General features: G+C 60.4%; 1 protein-coding gene across 1 annotated transcript in view; it reads left to right on the forward strand.

Moving 5' to 3' along the window:
- The window catches only part of LOC122096818 (cadherin EGF LAG seven-pass G-type receptor 1-like), a 73,571-nt gene that overhangs the window by 36,016 nt on the left and 22,615 nt on the right, over positions 1–14,940 (forward strand). The window contains exons 9-19 of the mRNA XM_042667342.1: positions 793–959; positions 6,171–6,356; positions 6,588–6,701; positions 7,354–7,528; positions 7,852–7,993; positions 8,259–8,379; positions 10,156–10,339; positions 10,582–10,683; positions 11,461–11,555; positions 11,975–12,184; positions 14,303–14,486. Coding sequence (XP_042523276.1) covers positions 793–959; positions 6,171–6,356; positions 6,588–6,701; positions 7,354–7,528; positions 7,852–7,993; positions 8,259–8,379; positions 10,156–10,339; positions 10,582–10,683; positions 11,461–11,555; positions 11,975–12,184; positions 14,303–14,486 — 1,680 coding nt within the window. The remainder of the gene's footprint in view (positions 1–792; positions 960–6,170; positions 6,357–6,587; positions 6,702–7,353; positions 7,529–7,851; positions 7,994–8,258; positions 8,380–10,155; positions 10,340–10,581; positions 10,684–11,460; positions 11,556–11,974; positions 12,185–14,302; positions 14,487–14,940) is intronic.

The following is a 14,940-nucleotide window of genomic DNA, read 5'->3' on the forward strand; positions in this document are numbered from 1 at the left end:
TAGATAGAAGATCTCCGGCCAGGCTGGTGTGGGCTGTTTATAACCAGAGCAGGGAGGGCTGGAGGTGGCGCTCAAGCAAACCTTTGAGTCGGAACCCAAGTGCTGCTAATTCATTAACCAGAAAATAAGGACGGGATGGAGCTGTCCACACCTGTTCGGGGTGTCCACTGCCCGCACCTCCAGATATCCCAGTTCCTGTCAGCAAATGTAGGGCTCTGAGAAGTCCCGCACGGGAGTCACCTGCGGGCCCCAATACACAAGCTGTGAAGGGCCACCTGTACTGGTGGGCTTTGCCTGGGGCCCAGCCGGGCCGACAGGCATCTCCTGGGGCGGGGCCTCCGCGCCCGTGAGGCTGTGCGCTCACACCTGCTCTGGGTAGACAGAAGGACCCAGAGTCTTCCGAAGGAAACAATGGGCAGAACTGTGGTCTGAGTGTGTGTGCCAGCGCTCACCCTCCCCTCACGAGCCCTGCCCCTGCCTAGGTTCCCGGGCTACGTGTGGGCCGGACAGGTGGGAGGGTCTGGCAGGCCCACCCCTCGGGCCCCAGGGCTGCCCAGCCCCCCCAGCCCGGGGACCCTTGCCACACCTCGGCTATGGACGAAGCGCCCAGGCCTCACCAGAACCCGGTGGGGGTCAGCATTACCCAGTGCTGGGCTCTGAGGGCTGGATTTGTCACAGAGCGCGTGGGCCTTAGCGTTAAGATGAGAAGGGCCCAGGACTGGGGTGAAGCCACCACCCACCCCAGCGCCTGGCGCCCTCCCTCCACCTGTGCAATGTGGTCTGTGTCCACAGCCATGCCCCATGCCCAGCACTTCAGCGGGGAGAGCCTGGTGTCCTGGAGCGACCTGGACATCACCATCTCTGTGCCCTGGTACCTGGGGCTCATGTTCCGGACCCAGAAGGAGGATGGCGTGCTGCTGGAAGCCACGGCGGGCATGTCCTCGGGGCTCCATCTCCAGGTGAGTGGGGCCGCAGGGCAGGTGGGAGAGAGGGGGCCGGGTGCGGGGTTTCCCAGGGCGCCTCGCAGGGGCACACCCGCCACTCCTGCGCCCGCCCCAGCGGAGCTGGAAGGGAAATGTGAGCCGCGGCCGGGCAGGAGCACAATCGAGCCATTCAGCGGAGGAGAGGGGCCTGGCTTCCCACCGCGGTTTCCTTTCCAGGGCTTTCTTCCCTTCCTTACAGCCAGGACAGGACTCGTGGTCCCGAGGCAGGCAGACCTGGGGTCATGTACCGGGTGATCTTAGACGGGAGCTCCCCCACCCCGCCCAAGGCTGCGGGGGTCAGGCCTGTTTTCTGGCTAGATTTTAGGTATTTCAGAGCTGATGGCAGCAGAGTTCCCGCTGGGAGGGGAGTAGCGGGCCTCTGGGCAAGCCAGCGCCGACAGCTCTGTCACCATTGTCACTGTGTCTGGGAGGTGGCCTAGCCATAAGGCTCCAGGGACCTGTTGCATGCCTCCCATGTGTGTTTTCTGAGCGTTTGTTCGCTTGCGTGAGGTCTTTACTGTTTGTTTCATTGAAACGCTAGATAACAGAATTCCTTGCTGGGCACAGTGATGGACTCCTGTAATCCCAGGACTTGGGAGGCTGAGGCAGGAGGCCCTCAGGGTCCAGCACCGCCTGGGCTGCCGGAGCAGTTTTAAAACAAAGCCAAATGAACAGTTTCTTATTTTTGTCGGTTGTGGGGCTTGAACTCTGGGCCTGGGCGCTGTCCCTGCACTCTTCAGCTCAAGGCGAGCGCTCTACTGCTTGAGCCACAGCGCCACTTCCTCCATTGCTTTTTATTATTATTATTTTATTTATTTAACATCACAAATAGTTTCCACTTAGATCTTCTAAGAGCCAGAGGTTCTTCATTGAGAACCAATGGCAGGTTGCTTTCTCTGTGTGTGTGTGTGTGTGTGTGTGTGTGTATGCTCGTATGTTTAGGGCTTGAACTCAGGGCTTGGGTGCTGTCCCTGAGCTCTTTTGCTCAAGGCTAGTGCTCCATCAATCAAGCCACAGCCCCACTTCTGGCTATTTGGAGGAGAAGGGGTAATTTATGGGAGATAAGAATCACACTTTCCTAGGCAGGCTGGCTTCAAACCATGATCGTCAGGTCTCAGTCTCCCCAGTAGCTGGGATTCCAGGTGTGTGCCCAGCCAGGTTGCTTTCTCTTGTGGGAGCCACTGCTTTGACAGCTAGCTGTCCATCATGACTGCCCCTCCCAGCCCCAAGCCTACGGTCCCACCTCCCTGTGTCCCGCGGTACAGATGTTCCTGTGTCGGCCGCCGTCCACATTACTCACTGATCAGCACCAGGCTCCCCAAGCGCCCCACAGTTCCCCCTCCTGGAGGTTCATGGGAGCCCCTAGACCTGTTCTTTCCTGGTGCAGCAGCCTTGGGAGTCATAGGCTCCTAGGAAAGTTGGCCTGAGCAAGCCCATCCATCTTGCTTGAAGGAATTCTGTCACTGGATGTGTCTTCCTTCTCGGCTTTTTCCAAGTATGTATACGTATGTGCAAGCGTGCCTCCATGTGTCTGTCGCTGTGTGGGTGTCTGCGGAGCATGCCCATGTGTATGTGTGTATGTATGCATAATGCATGCATGTGTCTGCACATTGTGCATACATGTGTGTATGTCTGAGCACGTGCCTGTGTGGATGTGTGTTTGTGTGTAGATGAAGACATCGTTGTGCATACGTGTGTGTGTCTGTGTGTGGATGTGTGTATCTATACACCAGTCTGTGCATGCATATGTATGTTTGTCCATGTGTGTGCGTGTGTGCATGTGTGAGTGCATGTGAAGAGAGCTGGGTGTATTTACACTTCCTTCCCACAGTGCGTTTATTGTCTCCACCTTAGAACAACCAGAGGCTCTTCCCTCCATCCCTCCCCGTGTTGTTTCCCTCCCTCCCTTCCTTCCCTCCTTCTTTTCCTCCCCTCCCCTCCCTTCCTTCCCCTCTTCCTTCTCTCCTCCTCTCTCCCCTCCTTCCTGCACAGTTGCTGTCTTTGATCAGCCTCTTGCCACGCTACAGGTCTCCCCTGGACATGGGCGCCCCTGTCCCAGGATGACAGCCTGGGGGCGGTGACTCTGTGATCGGGAAGTCCCTCTTGGACTGGCTTGCGGGCCCGCGGCTCCCAGTTCTCGCTTTGGAGGCCGGGGCAGAGGCTGGCGATGTCAGGGACAGACCCCGAGGGGCACCCACACTCGCTCCCGCTCCGCACGGGGTGCACGGAGATGCCCGCTCACACGTGGCTCTGAGGGCCCGTCAGAGGTTAGTGGGCGAGGACCCTGAGCGGTGGCGAGAGGAGGCTGAGGGGAGCCCAGACCAGAGGACAGACCCTCTGCATCTCACCGCAGCCGGTCCCGGCCCAGCATGGCTCTCAGCACAGCCTGACACAGAGCCTCCAGGGCACCCCCTGGGTCTCGGGGTACCGCCCGCATCAGGGGCTCTCGTCTTCCTCTCTGGGGGGGGTTCACAGACTTGCTGGGAGTGCAGGGCAGGCACGTGAGCAGCGTCTCCCTGGGGAGAACCCGCCGCACCCTCTTGGCTTTGGCCGATGCCTGGCAGCTCCCTACGGGCTGGCAGCCCAGTCTCCACGCCCCGGGCTCTGCCAGGGGCCAGCCCGCCTTCCCTGAGCCGGGCTGGGAGGCAGGAAGCGCGGCCCAGGGGCAGCCAGAGCTTCCCCAGGACAGTTCCCATAGGCAGGTAGTGGGTATTACAGGAGCGTTCTGGTCCTTTCTAGAGATGCATTCAGCTCTTGGGCCTTGTCTAGGCCTGAGGAGCTCCCCGGGGGCCCATCTGAACCCACGCAGGCAGAACAAGAATCTGATCTCAGATCCCTGTTGGATGGGGCAACCCTGGGGTCGTTGACTCCCGTCTTGAATTTGTGACGGGACGAGGTGGTTGGTAGCCCCTGTGGCTTATCATAGCCACTGCTTCTGTCTAGACATGGCGGCCTTCCTACCACTGGCCTGATTCTTAGCAAGGACAGAGGAGGAGGTGGCAAGGAAAACTTGAAGCGTGAAAGGAAATGAACATTAAAAGGCAAAGCTGGGCACGGCAGCTCGCGCCTGTAATCGCAGCTCCGTGAGAGGCTTCCACCGGGAGGCATGTGGTTCAGGCCATCCCGTAGCTGGGCACACTGGCAAGTGCTGTGATCTGGAGGTCGCAGTTCCCAGCCAGCCCGCGCAGGAAAGCCTGCAGGACTCCCGTTGGGAGGGACACTGCGGGGCGTGCCTGTGATCCCCAACACGCACGGGAGACCAACGCAGCAGAGGACAGCGCGGGCACGTGTCTGGGCAGGAAAGGAGATGTTTCAAAAGGAATCAGCAAAAGATTAGGTTGGGGAATGGCTCAGCAAGTACAAGCGTCTGCATTCAAATTCGAGCACTGCCATAAAGGAAAAAAAAAAAGTTATTCTAGAGAAACTTGAAAACAAGTTATAGTCCAGTTCTCTTTGATTTAAAAGCAAATAGCTTTTTTACCAAGCTCCACTGGCTCTCGCCTATAATCCTAGCTATTCAGGAGGCTGAGATCTGAGGACTGTGGTTCTAAGCCAGCCTGGGCAAAAAAATCCGTGAGACTCCTATCTGTAGTTAACCACCAAAATCCAGAATTGGAGCTGTGGCTCAAGTGGTAAGAGTCCTAGCCTTGAGTGTAAAAGCTCAGGGACGGTGCCCAGGTCCTGAGTTCAAACTCCAGGACTAGCACAAAAAGCAGCAGGACAACAGCAACAAACAGCCTTTTCTGATGCCCATTCTGGACTTGTCTGAGATCTGTAGGTTATTTCTGAGTTAGCGCGTTCGTGGCATTTTCTAGAAAAGCATCTTGGTGTTTCTTACAGCAAGTCCAGCGGGGTTTGGGCCATACAATCTGAGCTTTGCTTTGTAATATGTGGAGATTTTTCCACACCACACGGCTAGTGGGTGTCTGTGGTTTTGTGTGTTCTGCGTGAGCGTGAGCGTGTGCTGAGCTGCTCTCAGGCTGAGCTGTTGCGAGGTTTTCATGTGTCAGTTCTGCATAACGGCACAGACTGGAGGCCCGAGGGGTCTGTTTTTGCTCTTCACTCCTCTTGGCTTTCGGGTACGCTGTCTTATCTTCTCATGTGCGCGGTTATGTATTATCATCATCATCAATAGGATCATTATTGAGTTTGTATTGAAAACGTGGAGAGAATCGGAAGCCGGGGCAGAGGTGTCGTTATCGGCCATGGCTGCCCCTGGGCACCGTCTTTACAGAGCGTATTAGCACCTTCAGACCAAGGAGTCCACGCCGGGCACTGTTGCAGCAAGATCTGCTCTGCATGTTTACTTCCTAGCTGTTCAGGAGGCTGAGATTGGAGGGTTGTGGTTCAAAGCCAGCCCAGGCAAGCTCCAATAACCATCAGGAAACCAGCAGTGGAGCTGTGGCTCAAAGTGGCAGAGTGCTAGCCTTGAGTGGAAGAGCTCAGGGACAGCACCCAGGCTGTGAGTTCAAACCCCATGACCGACAAAAGTGCAGAGCCCTGGGTCTTACAGCCTGCAGTCCAGGGACCAGGGAGCCTGGCTGGACGCCCTGACCCCCACGTCCCAGGCTTGTCAGCACCCGCAGCAGCCTGCAGAGTGGTGCCCAGTGTTGCAGGTCCAGCTGTCTGCTCTGCGGGTCCTGCTGTCCCTGGCTGTGGCTGACATTCTGCTGTACCTGGAGTTCCCCAGCACCCTGCACCGAAGGTCTTCTGTCTCGTTTACCTTGTGTTTTCTGGAGGAACTTGTGTTTTCTGCCGGAACTTCGCCCTGGCCGCATTGCTACAGGACTTCCCATCTCAGCCGCTCGCAGCGCTGAGCTCGGCTGTTTTTCAAACATGTCATTAGACGCGAGAGATTGGATGGATTGAAAGTTGCCTGGCTTGAGCTGAGTACAGTGGTCCACACCTGTAATCCAGGCTCTTCAGATCAGATTGTCATTTGAGACCCTCCGGGGCAAACAGTTAACAAGACCCCGTCTGAACAGGCCAGTCTGGGCCAAAAAGGGGGAAGCACAAAGGGCCAGGGCGCCCACGTGGTGGTGTGCATATCCAGCAAGCGTGGGGCCTCGCGTCGAGTCCCTAGCACCCCCGAAACAAGCCCGCAGCCCGGGTCGGTTTGTGCAGCGGCTGCGGGGACACCGCAGTGCTTTGACGGTTGGAGCGTCAGGGGCGTCTCTCTGCCCGCAGATCCTGAACCACTACATCCGGTTTGAGGTGTCTTACGGCTCCTCTGACGTGGCGTCCTTGCAGCTGTCCCGGTTCCGGGTGACCGACGGGGCGTGGCACCACCTCCTGGTAGAGCTGCGGAGCGCCAAGGAGGGCAAGGACATCAAGTACCTGGCGGTCGTGACCCTGGACTACGGGATGGACCAGGTGAGCAGGCCCGCCTTCCTGCCTCCCGCCCGCCTGTCCACTCCCTGCCCTGGCTCACGCCTGCCCGGCGTGCCCATTACAGGGCTTGAGGGTTGCCCGTGCCCCCACGGCCCCTTGGTCCGTCACCTGGCCCTCTGCACACAGCCAGGCCGAGGGTGGAGGCCTGGGACCTCCGTCCGGGGAGCGGTGACCTGTTGTCACCATCAGCACGCCGCTCCTCTCTCTGCTCAGAACACGGTGCAGATCGGGAACCAGCTCCCAGGGCTGAAGATGCACAGCGTGGCAGTCGGGGGCGTGTCTGAGGACCAGGTCTCCGTGCGCCGTGGCTTTCGAGGCTGCATGCAGGTACGGCAGGGGCCGGGACCGCCTCGCGGGCCACCCGGGCCTCCAGTGCCCCGGATCGGGCTGCCAACCAGGCAAGCTGAGCCCCAGCTTTAGAGTCTCCTGTTCCTCCTTAGACCCCTCCCAGCTCCCACATTGTTCCCCCCCCCCTCCCCCAGTGTGTTCCAGCCCGGCTGAAGTGGCTGCCACAGGAGCTGTTTGTCTGTCCATCTGTCTGTCTGTCTGTCTGTCTGTTTGTTGAACTCAGAGACTTGTGCTCTCACTTGGTTTTTCTTTTTCTAAATCAAAATTGGTGCTCTACCACTTGAGCTGGGTCTCACTTCTGGCTTTCTGCTGGTTTGTTGGCGGTAAGAGTCTCATGGACTCTGCTGCCTGGGCTGGTTTCAAATTGCGATCCTCACACTGCAGCCTCCCGACGAGTAGCTGGGCTGACGGGCGTGAGGCCCCAGCTCTGGCTGGCAGGAACGGTTTGTGCAGTGACTCAGTCCTGCCTTTGCTCCTGGTCCTCTCCGATGACCCAACGTCGGCCTCCCTGGGAGCCCCAGGCGCTCGGCTTAGGAAGTGTCCCGTGGAGGATGGGGGAGGATTTGGGGCTCCCGTGGGGTTCCTCCACCCTCATGTCCAGGACTGACTGCAGCTGCCCACTCTAATGCAGGGGGTGAGGATGGGGGAGACGTCCACCAACATTGCCACGCTGAACATGAATGACGCGCTGAAGGTCCGGGTGCGGGATGGCTGCAGCGTGGAGAACCCATGCGCCTCGGGCCCCTGCCCCCCGCACAGCCGCTGCCAGGACACCTGGGACGGCTACTCCTGCGTGTGCGACAAAGGTGGGTCCGCTCCCGAGTGGCCCTCCCCCGCCGGGCGGCGAGAGCCAGCGCTGGGGCCCGCGGGCACCACGCCTTCCTCGCCAGGCACATGTCACCCCTGAAGTTGGGGGTCTGGGAACTCACCCTCCATTTGCTTCCTGGGGTGGCTGGGGACCCCCCCTTCCACCCCAGCTCACAGCCTCCCTGGAAGCCTTGACAGGCTGTCTTCCATTTCCAAGTCCCGCCCGCCGAGCGCCTGGCTTCTTGCGGCTGGGCTCCTCCCTGCCACGCCCTCTGCCTGTCACCTCTGTCACGCAGAGGTGACAGCGGCCCTGTCCCCGTAGGGTACTTTGGACAGAAGTGCGTGGACGCCTGTCACCTGAACCCCTGCAAGCACGCGGCGGCCTGCGTGCGCCCCCCAGGCTCCCCGCGGGGCTATGCATGCGAGTGTGGACCGGGCCACTACGGGCCGTACTGCGAGAACAAGTAAGGGCCCCGTGCGCCGCCTCCCGACCCCAGAGCCTCTCCTCCCCGTCCGCCTCGCTCTCCTCTGGGTGGCTTTGACCCTGAGAGGCACACACCAGATGTGGCGGGGGGGGGGGGGGGCCAGGAGGGAGGTGCTGGGAGGAGGAGGGAGAGGGGGAGAGGGATGGTTGGGGGTGATGTGGCGATGGGATGCCAGCCTGCACAGGCCCTGGCAGGCTCTACCCTTTCTTCTGTAGACCTCCAATGCCATCTTATTTCCCACCAGAGTGGACCTTCCGTGCCCCAAAGGCTGGTGGGGCAACCCCATCTGCGGCCCCTGCCACTGTGCCGTCAGCCAGGGCTTCGATCCCGACTGCAACAAGACCAACGGCCAGTGCCAGTGCAAGGTGCGGCGCCCAGCACGGCCAGGGACGGCGCTGCACAACACACGTGTGTGCACGCAGTCCCACGTGAAGCACATGCGTGTGCAATCATATACAACACACACACCCAGAATTCATGAAACGTGTGTGCACACAATCCTACATGGAACAGACACACACATGCAGCCCTACACACACACACGTGCACACAAAATCGTACCGGAAACGTGCACACACGATCCTGCCAGAAACGTGTGCACACAGTCCTACATGAAACATATGTGTAAGTGCAATTATCCACAGACACATGTATGCACAAAATCCTACACAAAACGTGTGTGCAATCCTACATGAAACACATGTGTAATCCTACATGAAACATGTACGCACAAAATCCTACATGAAATGTGTGTGCAATCCTACGTGAAACACGTGTGTGCACTATTCTACATGGAACACACACACACATATACAGTCCTGTGAAAAACTTGTGTACATACAAACCCACACAAAATGTGTACCCACAATCCTACATGAAATATGTATCGTACAATCCTACACAAAACACGTATGTATACATAGTCCTACACAAAACACCCATGCATGCCCAATCCTACATGAAACACAGGTGTACACACAATCCCACACCAAACTCGTGTATACATTACCACATGAAACACATGTTCAATCCTGTGCAATGCACATGCACACAGAATCCTACACACTCATCCCTGAGAGTGCATGCACGTATGTTCACACTCATCCACTGTACACACACCCCGCCTACATTTGTAGATGCCTGCTCTCCCTCGCTGTCACACACACAGCCTTGCACGCATGTCTGTGGGTGTTGCGCGCTCTTCTGTCTGTGCACACGTCCTGGCTGCCTCACATACTCACTAGGTCAGCCCCCTAACCCCCGCCCCCCGCGTGAGAACTGGGATTGTTGCCGGTTAAATCCTCACAGGTTTGTTCTCTGCCCCCACACCTAGTGGGTCACAAGAGATCTAGAGATTTCTGTGAAGGATGTCCCACGTCCAACACCAGTTAAGCTCTGCATAGTTGGCCATGGTCCTGCTTTTTTCCAAGCTGGCCTTCAGTAATGATGAAGATTTTAAATATTAACAGCTGAAGATGCGGCTCCGACTCTTAATGTGCACACAGAAACTAAAGATGAAGGCTGTGTGCCAGTGACTCACACCTGCAATCCCAGCTACTCACGAAGCTCAGACCTGAGGATCGCAGTTCAAAGCCAACCTGGTCAGGAAAGTCCTTGAGACTGTTGTCTTCAAGCCACCAAAAAGCCATAAGTGGAGCTGTGGTTCAAGTGGTAGAGCACTAGCCTTGAGCGAGCGAGCGAGCTCGGGAACAGCAAACAGCCAGGGCCCTGAATTCAAGCCCCGGTACCAGCACGCGCACACACGCACACACACACACACACACACACACACACACACTGCAGTAAGTGAGGAGGCAGAAGCACTGGCTTCACCGTCCATTCCCAGTCCTCACAAGTATGTACATGCGCTCGCACGTGTGCCGAGCAGAGCAGCCAGCCACGTGTCACATACCACGTCTTCAGGCCACATCATAAGAAGCCGACTCCCTTGACCTTGGGCTGACCTGTGGGACACCTCTCACCTTAGGCTGCCAGCAACATGAATCCTAGTGCCGGCCTGAAGGTCACAGTAGCCATGCATGGGGGGGGGGGGGGACTTGTCGGGCTCCTGTGCGGCCTGGGCCCCGCGGGGCTGCTCATGGTCCTTGTGTGCAGCATCACACGCGCTTTGGCTCTTGCAGGAGAATTACTACAAGCCCCCTGCCCAGGACGCCTGCCTGCCGTGCGACTGCTTCCCGCACGGCTCCCGCAGCCGGGCCTGCGACATGGACACGGGACAGTGTGCCTGCAAGCCGGGCGTCATCGGCCGCCAGTGCAACCGCTGCGACAGCCCCTTCGCCGAAGTCACCGCGCTGGGCTGCGAAGGTCCTCCTCCCCACCCTTCCCGCCACACTGCGGCAGGCTGTGTGCCGTGCCTGCATGCCGGCAACCGCATGTTCTAGGTTCTCCTCGGCCTTCTAGAGCCTGGCCAGTCTTGAGGCCGTGGGTGAAGCCAGTTCTGATACCAGTGGGCACAGGAAGCTGCCAGGGGCACGGTCAGGGGGAGGGGCTCCTGTTGGTGAACACAGGGTGCTGAGCTGAGTCGTGTCTTTTCCTCTGTCCCCCAGTGATCTACAGCGGGTGTCCCAGAGCATTCGAGGCTGGCATCTGGTGGCCACAGACCAAGTTTGGGCAACCGGCCGCAGTGCCATGCCCGAAAGGATCTGTGGGTAAGTCCCACAGTCCAGGATGCCCTCAGGGAAGAACAGTAGACCGTCACAGGCCTGGGAAAGCGATCTGTAGGCTGGGCTGGTATCTCCCATCTAAAATCCTAGCTACTCAGGAGGCTGAGATCTGAGGATCACAGTAGTTCAAAGCCAGCCTGGCAGGAAAGTCCGTGAGATTCTTATCTCCAATTAACCACCAGAAAACTGGAAGTAGAGCTGCGGCTCAAAGTGCTAGAGCTCTAGCCTTGCGCAAAAGAGCTCAGGGATAGCACCTCGGCCGAGTTCAAGCCTCATGACGACATAAAAAGAAAACAAAGAACAGCTGGGGTCGCACATGGGTGGTGAGCTCTGTCTCTGTCCGTGGGTCCCACTGCTCTGCCGGGGCCTTGGACGAGTCCCCTCACCACCCTGCACTGGGCTGTGAGATGCAACCGCAGTGGAACCACACAGGAAGGGGCACTGGAGTGCAGACCAGCCGTAGTGGGCTGGGCGCGTGGCTGGTCCCTCTCCTCCCTGTGCGCCCAGGCGTTTGCTTGTATTGCTGGGCATCCGGGGCCAGGTTGCAAACATCACAGTACCTTTGGAGGGGACCCCAGGGTGGAAGGAGGCCATACGTGTCAGCCTCACGCTGTGGGTCTGCAGCTGGGCCTTCCGTCCTGTGGTCGTGGGTCTGTGCAGCCCGGCCTCCCAGGGTCCCGGGGTCTGCTCAGTGCTGGGGTATAAGTACTTTCCAGCTGTGGTCCACATTTCTGTTTCTGCACGTGTGTTCTGGTTCTCTAGGAAACGCCATTCGGCACTGCAGCGGGGAGAAGGGCTGGCTGCCCCCGGAGCTCTTCAACTGTACCACAGGCTCCTTCCTGGACCTCAAGGTCATGGTAGGTCAGAGGCCACCAACGTAGGAGGTTGGCACAGGCATGCAGTCAGGGGACCGCCAGGGTGCCAGTGCTACTGGTCAGAGGCCGGGGCCAGGCTCCCTGATTCTGGCGGGCCTCCGAGCTGGACACACACAAGTGTATCTGTTGGCGTCTCTTGGTTCTGTAGCTAGAGTTCCCACATCCGCCTGTATTAGCCTGAGGATTGGGGAGTTTCATCTGCTAGACTTAGTCACCTGGTATCTTTTTCACGTGAGATCCCCTTTTTCCTGCCGTGGACAGCAGCCCACGGCCATTTCTGGGCACTAGGATTTTTCTTTCCCTAGAATAATTTTCTAGGATAATTCCACCAGAAAGTAGCGCCTTTCTCGCGGGAAGGCCTGGGGCAGCAGCAGCAGCATCCGGCGTCTCCCTCCTTCCAGAACGACAAGCTGAGCCGCAACGAGACGCAGATGGACGGCGACAGGTCCCTGAGGCTGGCGAAGGCCCTGCGGAACGCCACGCGCCAGGGTGGCGTGCTCTTCGGCAATGACGTGCGCACGGCCTACCAGCTGCTGGCCCGCGTCCTGCAGCATGAGAGCCAGCAGCAGGGCTTCGAGCTGGCCGCCACGCGCGACGTCAACTTCCACCAGGTACGAGGAGGCCTGTGCCGCAGCCGGGCGCGTGCGGTGTGGAGCCACGGCGTCTGGGCGCGGGAGTTGGTGCCCACGTGAAAGTCCGTCACGTTTGGTGTCCCTGCCTCAGGGGCCTAGCCCAGCAGCCGTTAGACATGCTTTGACAAGGGCAGCCACGGCCTGGAGCGTCTAACAGTGAGGGACCCCTGCTCATAGTGCCCTTTGTCTTTTTTCCTGTGCTTCTACTGGAGCTTGAACTCAGGGCCTCACACTCTTGCTTTTTTGCTCTAGGCTGGCACTCTACCACTTGAGCCACAACTCTACTACTGGCTTTTTGTGTGTGTGTCAGTTGTAGGGCTTGAACTCAGGGCCTGGGCTCTGTCCCCAAGCTCTTTTGCTCAAAGTTAGCCTTCTATCACTTCCAGTTTTCTGGTGGTTCCCTGGAGGTGAGTCTCTCAGACTTTCCTCCCTGGGTTGGAACTACGATCCTCAGACCTCAGCCTCCTGAGTAGCTGGGATGACAGACCTGAGCCGCTGGTGCCTCTGCGCCAGCTTTCAGGGTGGTTCGTGTGACAGCCCCGTATCTCTCCCCCATCCCTTCCAGTGAGTGTCTCCTACCCATTCACCTGGCAGGAAAGGAAACCGAGGCAGAGCTTGTAAGCGGAGGGCCCAGTGTTCATGGTGCACCCACACCCACCAAGTGTGGGCGTGAGCTGCCCCACAGCATCGCTGACCGTGTCCTGTGCTGTGGACACCACGGTCCCCCGCGTGCTCACTTTGCTGGCCCCTCCCACTCCCGCAAGCTCCGCCTATCCTGCACCAAGGAAGCCGTCGGACCCCAGCCGCGTCCTGTGGAGGGGCTGGCGAGGGATACGTAGCAGGCCGGGCGTGTGGAAAGGGCTGTGCGCATCACAGAGCCGCCTCGGGGTCCCTCCAGGCCCTGCCTCAGCCCCCGGGGTGCCCCTGCACCCCGCCATGCACAGAGCCGCCTCGGGACCCCTCCAGGCCCTGCCTCAGCCCACGGGGTGCCCCTGCACCCCGCCATGCACAGAGCCGCCTCGGGACCCCTCCAGGCCCTGCCTCAGCCCGCGGGGTGCCCCTGCACCCCGCCATGCACAGAGCCGCCTCGGGGTCCCTCCAGGCCCTGCCTCAGCCCACGGGGTGCCCCTGCACCCCGCTATGCACAGAGCCGCCTCGGGACCCCCCTCCAGGCCCTGCCTCAGCCCACGGGGTGCCCCTGCACCCCGCCATGCACAGAGCCGCCTCGGGGTCCCTCCAGGCCCTGCCTCAGCCCACGGGGTGCCCCTGCACCCCGCCATGCACAGAGCCGCCTCGGGGTCCCTCCAGGCCCTGCCTCAGCCCACGGGGTGCCCCTGCACCCCGCCATGCACAGAGCCGCCTCGGGGTCCCTCCAGGCCCTGCCTCAGCCCACGGGGTGCCCCTGGGCCCCGCTATGCACAGAGCCGCCTCGGGACCCCCTCCAGGCCCTGCCTCAGCCCGCGGGGTGCCCCTGCACCCCGCTATGCACAGAGCCGCCTCGGGGTCCCTCCAGGCCCTGCCTCAGCCCACGGGGTGCCCCTGCACCCCGCCATGCACAGAGCCGCCTCGGGGTCCCTCCAGGCCCTGTCCTCAGCCCACGGGGTGCCCCTGCGCCCCGCTATGCAGAGCCTCGGGCCTCGGCAGGTGTTGCTCGGATCGCCTCCCGGCCCGAGAGCATGATGCTGGCGTTGCCTCTCCACCTGGGGATCTTCCAGAACAAGTTTCCACACGGCTTTCCACCTTGGGTTGTGCCCCCAGCCCTGGCCGGGCGCTGGCTCCCGGCCGCGCACCGGCACGCGCCACACCACGCATCCCTGCGGGGTCACCGGCAGCGCCCGCGCTCCCCGGCACGGCCGATCCGCTGCGGTTCCCGTGCCTGTGCCCCCTGGGCCTCGTGGCACGTCTCGGGGTGCAGGGAAACCCCGCAGGCGCCCTCCTGGCTGCCGTGGCCTCGGAGATGACATCCCTGGCCGTCTCTCCTCCCCACCGGGGCCCAGCCTGGTCCTGGCCAGCCGACCACTTCCTAGAAGCCGGCTTGCTTCTGCTGCGTGACCAGGCCTCCACCTGAGGCTGAGTGCTGTCTGTCTGTCTGGCCAGGATGTGGTCCAGGCGGGCAGCGCTCTCCTGGCGCCGGCCACCAGGGCGTCGTGGGAGCAGATCCAGCGCAGCCAGGGAGGGGCCGCGCAGCTGCTGCAGCGCTTCGAGGCCTACTTCAGCAACGTGGCGCGCAACGTGAGGCGCACCTACCTCAGGCCCTTCGTCATCGTCACCGCCAACATGAGTAAGGGCCGCCGGCGGGAGCCCCCCCCAGCGAGGCAGGTGGGGCTGTAGCCTTCACTCCGCCACCAAGGAAAGGGAGGCCCAGGCTCTGTGCCCATTCCTCGTCTGGACCCCCAGGTGTGAGGGTTCTTGGGGAGGCTGGCGGCTCACGTTGACCCCCAGGCTCCCTGCACAGGGAGCGTTAGAGGCCGGAAGCCAAGGACGGGGTGGTCAGCAGAAGCAGACAGCACAGCACAAGCTCGCATGCCCACGTGCGCGGGGCGGGGGGGGGGAGGCCAGGGCGTCGGCATGGCTGTTCCCTGTAGGCAGAGAAAGTCAAGCACAGCTGCACCCATCCTAGACATCCTAGACCTCCCACCAACGCCCGAGAAGCCCCTGGGCCCCGGGCCCCACGCCACAGCAGGGGCCTTCCTCCTTCCCGGGCCCCGGGGCCCCACTCCACAGCAGGGGCCTTC

The sequence above is a fragment of the Dipodomys spectabilis genome, unplaced genomic scaffold, assembly GCF_019054845.1.
Source record: "Dipodomys spectabilis isolate Male_0828 unplaced genomic scaffold, ASM1905484v1 ptg000392l, whole genome shotgun sequence".
In the NCBI taxonomy this organism is placed as follows: Eukaryota; Metazoa; Chordata; class Mammalia; order Rodentia; family Heteromyidae; genus Dipodomys; species Dipodomys spectabilis.